Source organism: Pygocentrus nattereri, chromosome 2 (assembly GCF_015220715.1).
Source record: "Pygocentrus nattereri isolate fPygNat1 chromosome 2, fPygNat1.pri, whole genome shotgun sequence".
NCBI classification, from domain to species: Eukaryota; Metazoa; Chordata; class Actinopteri; order Characiformes; family Serrasalmidae; genus Pygocentrus; species Pygocentrus nattereri.
In genome coordinates this window covers 30,921,204-30,934,947 of record NC_051212.1, presented here as the reverse complement: position 1 = coordinate 30,934,947, position 13,744 = coordinate 30,921,204, and the positions used below count along the sequence as shown (strand labels likewise).

The window sequence follows — 13,744 nt, the reverse complement described above, 5'->3', positions numbered from 1 at the left end:
AGTGCTGACAGAACCCACAGCATACTTACGATAGGTGACTACACGTTTCTATCACCATAATGCTAACATACTGCCGTACACTGTTAAAAATAAAGGCACCATGCAGGTACATGATTGACAAACAGTGTAAGTGGACCCTTAAAGGTGCAACAGTGGTTTTAAGGTCCAACGTTGTACCTCACATAAGCTTTTCCTAGTGGAAAAGTAGATATTTGTATCTTTTTGTAAACTAATGCATTAAAACAGAACAATAAAATGAAGGCACCATGAAGGGACATGATTCCTGACTTGTAGGGGCAGTCGTGGGCCAGAGGTTAGGGAAATGGCCCTGTGCCCGGAAGGTTGCCGGTTCGATCCCCAGCACCGATAGTCCATGACTGAGGTGTCCTTGAGCAAGACACCTAACCCCCAACTGCTCCCCGGGTGCCGTGGATAGGGCTGCCCACTGCTCTGGGCAAGTGTGCTCACTGCCCCCTAGTGTGTGTGTATTCACTAGTGTGTATGTGGTGTCTCACTTCACGGATGGGAGGTGGAATTTCCCCGGTTGTGGGATTAAAAAAGTATCACTTAACTTAAAAGCCTGGAGGCGAGACGGGGTATTTGGAGCCAGTATAACTTAGAAAATATCATTTCAGTGGATTTGGATCAATTATGTTCCCTGACTAAAGGTACTGGGGTGTACCCCTGAAGGTACCGCCACAGTGACAAGAAGGGTACTGCCCCAGTGACAGTGTTGTACATTTTTTTCTGAGAGTGTAGTGCTCACTCCGGTTTCAGTAGTCTGAAGGGATAGTCATCGTAAAGAATGACATTTGCTGAGCTCACCAGTGCCTTTCTTCTGGCTTCTAAGAGGAATCTAAGATCTAAGAGGAATTTGGCATGGCTAATGTTTTGGATATTTCTCTGATGTATTTGTTCTGGTTTTTCAGCCTAATTATGGTCTTCTTTATTTCTGTCTGACAAATCATTAGAGCTCAGCAACAGACTTTGCAAATCCTTTTTGGGTCTCACTGAGGATTTTCTTTGTTACTGGATTCAGTAAGGTCATTAATGTGTTTTTGTATAGGGATGAAGAGTTTGCTTTGAGACATGTACACACAAAAGGTCGCTTTGCCTAGCAATTTTAACCTTTTGAAAGGTGTAGAGAAAGGTGATTACGTATGACTTGACTGCCTGTGTTAAATGTCATTGTATTACACGTTCTCTCCCATAACCGCTTTTTCCATTAGAGACATTTAAAGAGAAATAGTATGTAATTTTTCTTTTTTAAATAGACTTGACTGTACCTTTGGGTAGTTCACAGAAGGGATGTTAACCTTCTCAGCCATACCATCACAAATACGTGGCAGTTCAAAAGTCATGCCTACAGCTTGCTGTCACAAATACGAGCCGTTGAAGCATTTGCAGCTGAACATTCCAGTACTGTCATAACTGTAGAGTTTGACTATTTTTATCTAGCTATGCCAAGATGCTTTACAATTATGACAAGAAATAATATATTATATTTGGTTCACAAATTTATTATAGCTGTCTGGCACCTTAAAATCACAACTTCCCGAGGCTCTCAGTGTTCTGAGCTAAAACCTCTAAAAACTCACACTGCATGAACCATTTTTGAAGTTTACTTCTTGCATATCAGCTGGTTAAAAGCTTTCAGAATGTGTAAGCATTTTAACTCTGAACATATAAAGCTGTGTACAGCTGTTTACAACAGTTTACAACTGTTCAGATTTCATCCTGTTGCAGAGTGTAGCCGTGTAGGTCCAGACATTCTAGTGAAGCTTATGATGGATGAAATATAGACTTTATATACTGTTTTAATAAACCAGACATTTTGTCCAAAATTTTTGTCTCAAAACATACAGTACAAATACGAAATGGCAGTTACGTACAAGTTAATAACTCGTACATCATTAAATGTTTCTGATGGGATATAAGATAATCCATTTGAATAAGAGGAAGGTCAAAAACTTGAGTTAATGTTTTTAAAACTGGAGTTAAACAATTATTAAACAGTTATGTTAAGCTGTCTCTATCAGAGAAACTGTACTTGAAGTTTTCATATTTGTGTGATAGGAGAAAATCAAGCTCTCCTTCAGGTATCAGGTGTTTCTGTCCATTATTCCAATGTGAAAAGACAGCTCAGTGCTGTCGTTCTGAAACTGTTCTCAGAACGATGGACTGGCCAACTCAGAGTCCAGACCTCAACATTACAGATTGTGTTTCGGGTTACCTGGATCATGAGAAGCACAAAATACAACCAAATAGTAAGACTGACCTTTGGAGGAGAGGAAACATCCCTGCAGTTTTCTTTGAGAAACCGGACAGAAGCTCCCTAAAAGAATGGAAGCTGTAATAAAGGCAGAATAAATACTAACGAATGCAATATTTAGGTGTTGAGGCTTCTGTGTAAAATTCTGTTTAATATGTGTTCTGCTTTCTTCCTTCTTTTGAGCAGAAGATACATAAATTTAGGGTAGTTTGAGACTTTCAGACTTATAACAGAATTTGTGGCAGGCGGAACAAAAAAAATGATTGAAATTACCGGTTTTATATCCAGTTTGCAATTGTTGAATTTATATCTAGTTTCTATATCATTATACAATAATATCAGACTGAGTAGAGGCAAAAAACACCATTGACATTTCTTTGTCCGTACGGGTTGTGTCATGGTGTGGTTTGAGCAGAGATGTTAGAAAACCGCTCTGGAGCAGAAACCTGGATCCCTTCAGGCAGCACGTTCACTCAGTTTATTACATGACAAAACAACTGCACACCCTTTACACTATTACTATACAAGGTCATCTCAATAACTGTATCACTCTCCTCTGTGCTCCACGAAAGTGAGGCTTAGCTCAGGGCTAGTACGCATTGTTTATTGTACAAAGGTGCATTTCAAACCTCGGCAGTGATGCATTTATTATTCATTAAACAAGAGGCCAGGTGACACACTTTATTTGAAAAGCCTTAAGCACCGTTGGTTGGCAACAAGATGGAGGGAAAGCTTTCTATAACTGTGTCACTTCAAAGCCCTGACATCAGCCTTGTATGGAAATGTGCTCTATTGTGAACAGTGAACAATGTATCACTGAAAGATGTATTAATAGGGACTTACAGGTGTCACTTGTTTACCTGCACTTTGTTTTTCTAATTCAACTGATTAGTTTGCTGGGAGTGAAGGGGATGGTCATGTTGAACATGATTGTAATGAGATCATATCACTGAAAAAACTAATTTAATAAATGTCTTTGAAATTCTGCACTTTCTCTGACATGTTTCTTTCCTGCACAAGCTCATGCACATCTTTTTTTCTAGTTTGTGGAGACATCCATGGGCAATTCTTTGACCTGATGAAGCTGTTTGAGGTCGGAGGGTCACCAGCCAGCACACGCTACCTTTTCCTAGGCGATTATGTGGACAGAGGATATTTCAGTATTGAAGTAAGTTTGTTTCGTGTTTTTTCTGAAGATGCAAAACAATTAGGGATGCACAATATATTGGCAAATGTAACAAAATATGTAAATGTTAAAAATGTTCCTGCCTATAGATGCCACAGCAGCCTCTACTGGCCGCTCTGAGTTTCCCCACCATGGCCGTGATGGCCTGTAATGTAACTTACTGATGTTTTTCTTACAGAAAACTAAAGACTCTCATCAGTATTTTAGTCAGATATTTACTTTACTGAACCCACATGTCTTAGTTTTTGTTTGCAACAAATAGTGTTGCATGTTTATACACCCTTTTTGCTTTTTTTTCTTTTCTTATTTTTTTTTTTTTTACAACAAATGCTCCAGCAAGGCCGAAACATACAGTATTCAAGGCTATTCAGCAGTAATTATAGTAGCATAATTCACGGTGACAGATGTGTACCTGGATTTCTGTTGACCCACATGTGATGATATGGAAGAAAGTTCACTGCGTTCATAATTTTTTGCTGTTTTTTTGTAGTAAATTGACCAGTTTTACTTAATGCAAAGCCAAGTTAATGTTCTATAGATAAGTTACAGGGTACAAACAAATAAGCTTGGAGCAGGCTATTCCCCTTTGTGTAAATGTTTTATTTTTAATTGGTTTTCTGTTTGTCCACTAACTTATCCTCAGTCTTTCAGCATAGTCTTTCGAGTGTAGCTGTAGATAGGAGTTCTTGTGCTTTACAGCCTTTAGCTAACTGGATATGATATGATTTTTTATATTATATTATCCATGGCTAGGTAATGATGATCTTGAACATTTGAGTTGTTGTCAGTTATTTTTCTCTTTATTTTTAAGAATTCTTGTTTTAAATCACTTACTGTTGTCAAAGGCTTAGGGTAGGATGTCTGCTTAATAATGTAAAATAAATGTGAAGTACTGTAAAAAAAAATGGTTCTGTAAAGTGACCTGTGTCTGATACAATAAGGTGCTATTTATCAGTCATCATAGCCCAGAAATTCCATATCAGTGCATCTCTATGCTATGAAACTACACTAAGGCACTCAAGAATGATAGAATATAAAATCTTGTTTATTTCTGCATTGTTTAGGGTTAGAAAAGAAAAATGCATAAATATATGCATCTGCAGTCATTGTAGCCATTGATTTCTATCAACAGATTGCCATTTACCAGCTAAATGAACAACATGGCTTGATTTTATATTTGCTTTATTGTTTATTATTTGGAGCTTGTTTCTTTAGAGCTATAGAAAGTGTAAAAGTCTTTTCTCTCGAGGGATTTGTTGGTACCTGAACAAAATGTGTTTGAAGCTTTGTCAGCAATAAAATCACATTTCTGTGTTTTTGTTCTGTTTCAGTGTGTGCTGTACTTATGGGCCTTAAAAATCCTTTACCCCAAAACACTGTTTTTGCTGCGCGGGAACCACGAATGTAGACATTTAACAGAGTATTTCACCTTTAAGCAGGAATGTAAGTACAACTGCCAATGCAGTGTCTATATTCTACTTCAACAGGTATACTTCCCAAGGTAAACTGGCATTTAGAAATATAAACAAACAGGGCCCATTCTGGTCACAGACCAGCGCTTCTTTCCTTCAGGTCTTCATTGAAAACTTAGTGCTTCTTGTTCAGCATGTTTATACTTGTCAGACCAATTGCTTTTGGACTGAGGTGAACGCCACAAAAAAAAAAATCACTTGTCAGACTCAAACTGTTTCTTTCTCCGTCTGATGGATGTGTTTGGTTGGCCTTTTAAGACTCCATGATTCTGGCTAGCACATAGGACCAGTGCGTTTTGATGTTTGCTTTGGCTGACTGGTGTCTTTCCTCCCTGCTGTTTCAACTTGGCCTTCTTTTCCATCCCTGACAGGTAGAATTAAGTACTCTGAGCGGGTGTATGATGCATGTATGGACGCCTTTGACTGCCTCCCTTTGGCCGCACTCATGAACCAGCAGTTTCTGTGCGTTCACGGAGGACTGTCCCCTGAAATTACAAACCTCGATGACATCAGAAAAGTATGTATGCCCCACCCAACAGCTTTTAGGCTCATTCCTGGGATTTAGCTTAATAGTCAGACCACTTAATGTTGATTACAGCAAATATGTTAATGAATAACACCTGGTTCAAAAGTCCTAAATGTCAGTGTGATAATAGATACATAATGTAGTCTAACACCCAACACATATTTTTCCCCCCAAAATGAGAAGTGAATATTCATATATGCTAATGTACTTTTGCTGTGCCGGGTACGTTTCATGAATATGCAGAAAGCTTCAATAGTTATTCCATTCCATTTATGCTTTTTGAGACTATCTGAAACAGAGACTTTTCAATTTCCTTCAACAATTTCCTTTGAACCAGCAGTCTGTCATTAAGCCTAGATGGCTTTTCCCTCTTCTCCAGTCTGTGGAGAAGATTCAGTGCAAATACAGAGCAAATAACCAGATTTAAAACACTTAAGAATGGGCCTCAGCAATTTCCTCACCTTCAATAAAAGCTCCCGGATGCTACAGTCATACTCTCCTCCCCTCTAATTGAATGGACCATTTGTAAAAGACTATTGTCATATGCCTCACTTATAAATGGTTTTGGCCAGACCTGAGGAGGCAAAATGGTCTGGAGTTCTCCATTTCCGCCAAGAAGAAAGTGCAAACTCATTTAGAGGTAGAATTAGATGAGGCATTTTGGACAAAATGTCACAGTTATGAAGCTGTGATCACAAGGACTGATGATTCAGAGTTCTTTACCAGGCTCTTAAGTATATATTCATTGTCTACAGAGTGATTTTGATTGATTAACCTCGATTGAAGCGAGGTTATTTTATGATGCATATGGTATCTACGTTCCTTTGAAACTAGTCTTAAGTTCTAGGTCAATATCCTGCCTGGGCAGATAGCAGTTATGAAATGAAATTCGCAGAAACGGGTCGGAGAGCGTTTGTCATTTTCAGCTAGTGATTCAAGTGATCACAGATGTGGCAAAGTGGTCTATACTGTTGTTTACTGTGTCTGTGTTGCCCAATCCACCACTCATTTCGGATAACTGGGTTTATGAAGACTTTGAAATAGTTTCATTGCAGCATTTGGGCTACAAAGTGGGTGAACATAAATGATTTTATTGTTGTCTACCCTCAAATCTAAAGCAACTATATGTTTAGCATGTGTTTACCATCTCCAGTTAGACAGATTCAAGGAGCCTCCTGCGTACGGACCAATGTGTGACCTACTGTGGTCAGACCCGCTGGAAGACTTTGGCAATGAGAAGACCCAAGAACACTTCACACACAACACAGTGCGAGGTTGCTCCTACTTCTACAGGTGCTTAAAAATACACAGAACACAGCACTTACAGAGGCATAAACTCAACAACAGCATCAGTGCTCTCTTTCACATTCCCCTTCCTCATTTTTCCTTTACAGGACTTTACAGGATAAATTCCTATACTCTATTATACAGCTGGAACTGTTGACTACAAAAGTAGCTGAGCATTAACAATTTTTGCAGAAAAGATGAAATTACCTGAACAGTAACAAACCTTTTCAAAGATTATTTACTGGATAAAGATAAACCAGATAAAAAGACTTCGTTTAAAAAATTTTAAAAACAGGTTCCCGAGTGGCGCAACCATCCAAGCATTGGTCCCACCATTGGTCCTATCATCAGGAGATCGCAAATTTGATGCTAAAATTGAGTATAAAATAAAATAAATCATCATAAATGTATTAAGTGATGATTTTTCAAGAAGATAGTTTTGAGTTGATTTTAATTGATTAATCGAGTGTAATCAATCAATTGTGACAGCTCTGCTTTCCGCAGAATTGTAGAGGTAGTACTTTTATCTGAACCTCCTCAGCTCTAACCCCCGAACTATCTTCAGATATCTTTAGAGCTCTGAAAACATGTTTTCATGTTTGAAAATATTGTTTGAGTTTGTTGACATTGACTTTTCTTTGCACAAATACATTAATGTCTCCACATCTCTGTATAAGATGATTTATTTGTAGCATATACTTGAAACAGTGCAGAATGAATATATGGAGTGAGTCCATTTTTCCCTCCAGTGGTGTAAGACATGATTTACTGGCAACTGTGACATAATATATGATGCGTGGCTTTGGCTTGTGAAGGAAATGTCATCTGCCTGTCTGCTGAAGAATAGAATCAGACAGGGATTATGAAATGAGAAAACTCCTCCTCCAGTTACACTGAAGGAAATGTGAAATCCACCAATATGAACAAACTAACATACGTGTTAAAAGCTGGACTTTAATCTATAAACAAAGTTCACTCTAAACCAGTATTTTAATACTTCCGTTTTTGTACTTCAACATAACGTTACTAAACTGGTTTGCACACAATTAAAAAACGTGTTAGTTCAGCTTCTTTTGCATAAGATTTATGTTCACATATTATAAATAAATAACATATAACCTATTACTCTCAGCAACTGTGTTTGTTTAGATAAGAACATGTTCTCACATAGATAGGCTGTAGCATTTTACCGTTTGTGAATCAGTAGCCAAATCTAGTTGTCAAATAGCCAATAAATGATTACCAGTTCATTATGAATGCATTGATAGTCTGACTCATTAGGCTATCTGTGTTATTATAACAAACAACAGAGCTGGTAGTGTGTTTAACTTATGCTTATCATGACAAGGTTTGTGTTGAGATAAAGTTTATAGTATACTCACTTTAATTTGGCTAATTCATGACTTGTCATGATGGCAGTCAGAAAGGCTGTAAAATAGGTATACCTACCAGGTTTCTCTCAAGATGCCGCACAGTTTACATTGAATGAAAACATGCAAGACAAGCTGCTGATACAAAGACATTTGCGAGTTTGAATGCAAGACATTAGTACACTAGTTCAAATTCTTGATAATAGTACTTTTTACCTGTAACAGAAATTTTGTTCATCTTTCTGTTCCTGTACAGTTCAATATGATTACAGTTTATTTTTTCTTCTCAGCAAAATATCGTTCGTTTCTGGTTCTCATTCCTCAAACTGGTGTGGAACCCTGGGTTAAAAGACTCTCTAACATGGAGCTCACGCTGAAGTGAAATTACAATTTAAAGATGCTATAAATCCGTAAGAAAGCAGAGGAATCCTCCATCAATTTCCATCTATATAGCTGAAGGCTCTAAAACAGAGGTGCGAGATGCCAGGAAAATACTGCATTTAATATCAGTAGAGCGTCGCAGTGGCTTCTTTTTGCATCAAGAACTGCCTCTATCGCTGTCGGTCTCTCAGTCAGTAGGGTGTAATTGGAAGCATACTGCCTAGCTGGCTTTACGAGCCTGCCCCTAGCAGTAGACACCAAAGAGCAGACCAGCCCTGCCTCTTCCCCAAACTGTCAGTAAAAAAAAACATCCTGTCTCATCCCACTAAGAGCCCTTGTAACTCTTTTACACACGTAGCCAGCCATGTAATAGCACACGATTCAAATTTGCACCCAACGTGTTTCAGAACTGACCACCAGCCCTGTGAATGATGAAGTTTGAGGGGTTTGTTAGTACTTAGCCTGTAGGGAGAGAAGCATTTATGTAGATGTTTAATAACAGAAATGCCTTTGACATTTAGCAGACTGCATGACAGGTTGCACAAAGAAATCCTTTTTTTTGCAAACTGACCAAAGAGGTGAGATATGGCATCTCAAGAGAAGTGCTTTTCACCTTTCCCGTCTATTTGAACTGTTCTTATCCTGCATTCTAGCTAACTCTGTTCAGCTACAGACCATATGGACCTTCAATTGAGCATCTGCTGAAAGATGATCTAAGCCTCGGGTTATTTCGCATTTCTTTTTGGGTTGTTTTTTTCACTCAGCTAATGAAATTCCAAATTAGACTAAATGAACCCATATTAGCGGACATAGTTCTGTGCTGCCCTGGAACTTAACTGTTTCCATTACTGCTTAAAATGTGGTTAGTTGAATATGAGGAGACACTATGCTTATCATGGGTGCTGACCAACAAAGATCTGATTAACCATCTTTAGCACAGAGCTGAGTGATTTTCTATCCAGAAAAAAAAAAATTGACTAAAATATATTCAACTTAGAATTTTGCAATTTGATAGTTGTATTTCCAATCATATAGCCAATATTCTGTGATAGATTTTGATCTTTCTAAACATTCTTCTTCAGAGAATGTAGAACTATTAGCTTGGCTTCCAGCATTTGTGCCTTTCAAAGCCATGGGAGTAAGTCATCCCTTCAGTGATCGCTGTTCTGAGTGTATTTGTGCAGGCACATACCTCTGTTGGTGCTTGTATAAGTTGTTGTTTTAGTTTTGACAGCTTATTCAGTGGTTGGAGGCAGTCGTGGAGTAGACTCGTCACCGAAGCCAGTTGTAAACATGGGAAAGTTCCAGCGTTCTCCCTTATAGTTATTGAAGGGTTGTGGCATGGAAAAGTCCAGAAACTCACTTCTAGCCTTTCAGGATGGCTGACAATGTTTGCTTTGGCCTCTACTCTCCTTTGCTGTTGAGGTTTCCCCCTCACTCTCAAAAACACACACGCACATACAGTCACATACTGAAATTTCCTTCCTTGAAGGTTACTGTGATGGACTTTTAATGTGTAGTGTACCTGAATCTTTTTAACCGTTTAACACTTTTTTTCTGCCTTGTGACCAACTCCTTTTCATTAATGCAATTTCTGATGCTGTTGTATTTATTTAATATATAAGGAGCTTGATCTAACAGCAAAAAAGGTAGAATTTTAAACAAATCTGCAATTTTAAACTAGAAAATGCTAGGAAGATGCTAGGCTTGATAGGAAGTCATACATTAGTCATGTGTTATTAATAGTCTGATCAAACCAATCAATAATAAATAATAAACATACAGATTTGAGCTGTGCTCTGAATGAGCAACAATAAGGTAAACCTTGTGCATGTTTTATGTAGTGAAAGCAGAAAGCTCCTCTTCTTCACGCTTAAAAAGATTTTTCTGTTGCGAACAGGGACAGCAGCACATTTAAACAAGACGTTTTCTTTGTTTTTAGGCCCAGGCTAGTCGGGTTCATACAGTGAAACCAGATTTTACCTTACTTCTTACAAAACTGGATGCTAATGATTAGAGCTGGGTGTCAAAATTCAGTACTGAAGTAGTCCATTTTATGAGCATTAGTGAGTCAATAAGTGTGTTTCTTCTAAAAATCTGTTTGCTTGTCCGCATTACGCTCATCTACATGTCACAGATGTCAGTTTTTCTTGATTGTCTATATTCAGTCTGCTGTGGTCAGTAAATATACCCTCTTAATTTTTAATTTAGGCCACACCCATTTATTGGTTTGTAAATTAAAAGAAAGTGCTGAGAAAAGTGTTGTGTAGGGATTAGTAGTTCAGATATCTGTACTGGTGTCAAATAAAAATATTGTTTTGTTAGTGATATTGAGCTTCTCTGTTAATCTTCTTCAAAAAGACTTAATCAGTTCAACAGATAAAAATATCATGCTTTTTTCTTCTTCTGTAGTTATCCCGCCGTGTGTGACTTCCTACAACACAATAACTTATTATCCATCATCCGGGCCCACGAAGCACAGGACGCTGGGTAAGTGCTTCATCTCACACATTTATGACCTTACAAAGAGAGCCTATCTGCAGAATGTCAGAAATGTATCATGAATTACAGTGAATGCAAATAACTGTTTCTTCATGTTGTTGCTGAAGTGTTTCTGTCCTAGTTGTAGTTAAGAGTATTATACAATGTTGGGCAGTAATGATGAAATTAAATGTGATCATATTTTCCAAGTAATTGTATTATGAAGTTTACGTAAATATGTTTAATGATCCCATGCTTTCTGAGTGCTGGTTCTCTGTGCTGAAAGGAAGTCTGACAAGAGATGATTTTAAATGGAGAGTTTTGTTCTTTTGTTTTCCTCTCTTGAAATTGCACTAAAGGAGTGTTTTAGACGGTAACCATACAGAAAACCTAGTATTTGTTTAGAATTGTGTATTACATGTCATTTTAAAACTATTTGAGGCACCTCAGCAAATGACCTACATTGTAGTTAGGTTTTTGTTACCTAAGAGTATTTCTAAAGCCAATACTGGTATGCTAGTACATATACTGTATATGTTGTTCAGTTGCTGATGTGCTTGTTAACCCCCTCAATAGAAGCACCTATAGCAAGTGTATAATCCTATTAGATTTTTATATGAAGAGTAGTTTGTGTTTAAAGCTTCTGCTTACACACACTCCAGCTTTAAATGGAATTACCCTGCTTTTGCTTAGTCAGTTCATTTGAGCCCTGTGCACAGCAAGAGTTTCATTGATTATTGCTGAGTCATTGTTTGAGTAGTTTGGACTCCCCCCATAGCCTCATAGTCTGACAGATTATAGCAGTGAGGTGTGGAGCACTAAGTGAAAACCCCACAGAGCAAAGGCAGCAGGACCTGTTAGGAATATAGAATAGAGTATTGTGCAGAACTGAGACAAGGACAGAATAAATGGCCCAGTGTGACTGTGATGAAGATGATTGTGGATTCAGTAAGGAGGGTAACGAGTGACAGTGAAGCTTTTGTCTTCCTCAGGTATCGCATGTACAGAAAGAGCCAGACCACAGGCTTCCCCTCTCTCATCACTATCTTCTCAGCCCCCAACTACTTAGATGTCTACAATAATAAAGGTAACAGCCTGTTGGCTCTGTGTGTGTGCGTGTGTATGTGTGAACTGGCAGTAGTCCATGGTTGGCATGCGGTGGTCCTGCTGAGCTGCAATAGAGAGACAGACCCATGCTCAGTTAGTCAGCATTTTCAGAGAGAGAAAGAGTGAGTGGGTGAGTGGATGTTTGGTGATTTTACCCATGCTGCACTTTCTCTCTTCCTCTCTGTAATGAAAAAGTGAAGATGGATCAGCCATTGCTTGTGTGCGCGCGCACACACACACACACACACACACACACACACACACACACACACACACACACACACACACACAGATCCATTTATGTGATTGTGTTCAGTGTCTGTTGTCAAACAAACTGCTCAACATTATGAGCATACTGATGTTTTAGTGGTTGATACTGTTTAGGTCTTAAACCACATACAGTACTATGCGAAAGTCAGAGACCACTTTTTCATTTATTTCATTTCCAGCAAAGCAACAGTAGTAGTTCATTTTTCAGCATCATGGGAAAAGCATAAAACATATTTAACCAAAAATTGCACAGAATCTTCCAAAACTAAACGTCACCTTTGTTACAGCTTCCATTCTTTTTTTTGACTGACCTCCATCTTTCATTTTTTTCAAAGAAATCTGCAGAGATGTTTTTCCACACAACCAAAGTTCAGTCGTAGAATTTGGCTGCGTTTTTGGCTTCTCACGATCCAAATGTTCAGTGATGCTGATCTCCGGGGTGGTCAGCAAATCGTTCTCAGAACACAAGCAGTATTTTTGATTGATTTGCAAGCTTTCCTTCCTTTTTTGCCTTTTTTTTTTCATTTCTCAATAATGGTTTCTTGACAGCTCGACATTCTTTCAGACTCATAGCGCTGAATTGTCTTTTCACAGTAGGATGGACAGAAGCACCTGTGTATGTTTTTCAGATCTGAAGCAAGAGTGGAGCTTGATTTTTCACCTATCATCTCTCAAAGATAAAAGCTTTAAGTACTATATATCTGAATGTGACTGTTGGTGGTCTGCCAGATCTTGTACGGTTGTTAGGAGTCCCATTTTCTCTAGATTTCTTTTAACTCCGTTTTGGAAACTCACCTTTCCTTTTGGCTTTCCTCTTGCTTGTGCATGGGGGACTAATTCCTGAGAAGATTAGATATATCTCCTGATCATTTTGACTATAAATGAAATGTCTTCTGATCTTTGCACAGTACTATATGTGTGTATGTGGGCTATTTATGATTGTGTTCTTATTATGTGGGTCATGTTCAAAATGTTTTAAAACTCTAAGCCACTCGTAAGTCATGACAGAAGGCATTGCTAACCTTTAACATCTACATTTTTGAGAACATTCTATGACATGATATAAAGACTGTCTATCGAACCAGAGAAGAAAAAAACTTCAAGGTAAGCTAGCAGTGAATAAACTACACAGTAGATATGAGCTCAAAATTTGCCTTTCAGAGATGGCCACCTCTCAAAGAAGAGCTCGCTTTTGTTTTGACACACTCAGTTATTCTTAGCTTCTTTAGTTGTTTTTGCTTTGTTGCTCACTAATCTTTCTCCAGCTTTAATATCTGATCCAAGCTTTGCTAAGGCGAAGGTAATGAGCTTAAAATAGCTTTGCCTAGCATTACAGCTGGAGAAGAAAGCAGTTACTACCCCCAGCTTTAGTGGATGGATAGGAATACATTA

The 13,744-nt window shown here is 38.2% G+C and overlaps 1 protein-coding gene across 4 annotated transcripts in view; it reads left to right on the top strand.

The window, feature by feature from the left end:
* LOC108436233 (serine/threonine-protein phosphatase 2B catalytic subunit alpha isoform) overlaps positions 1-13,744 on the top strand; it is a 91,562-nt gene that overhangs the window by 59,066 nt on the left and 18,752 nt on the right. For all 4 annotated transcript variants that reach the window (XM_017712597.2, XM_037545616.1, XM_037545609.1 and 1 more), the window contains exons 3-8: positions 3,316-3,440; positions 4,790-4,901; positions 5,302-5,447; positions 6,610-6,749; positions 10,907-10,984; positions 11,968-12,062. In XM_017712597.2, the coding sequence (XP_017568086.1) occupies positions 3,316-3,440; positions 4,790-4,901; positions 5,302-5,447; positions 6,610-6,749; positions 10,907-10,984; positions 11,968-12,062 (696 nt within the window). The remainder of the gene's footprint in view (positions 1-3,315; positions 3,441-4,789; positions 4,902-5,301; positions 5,448-6,609; positions 6,750-10,906; positions 10,985-11,967; positions 12,063-13,744) is intronic.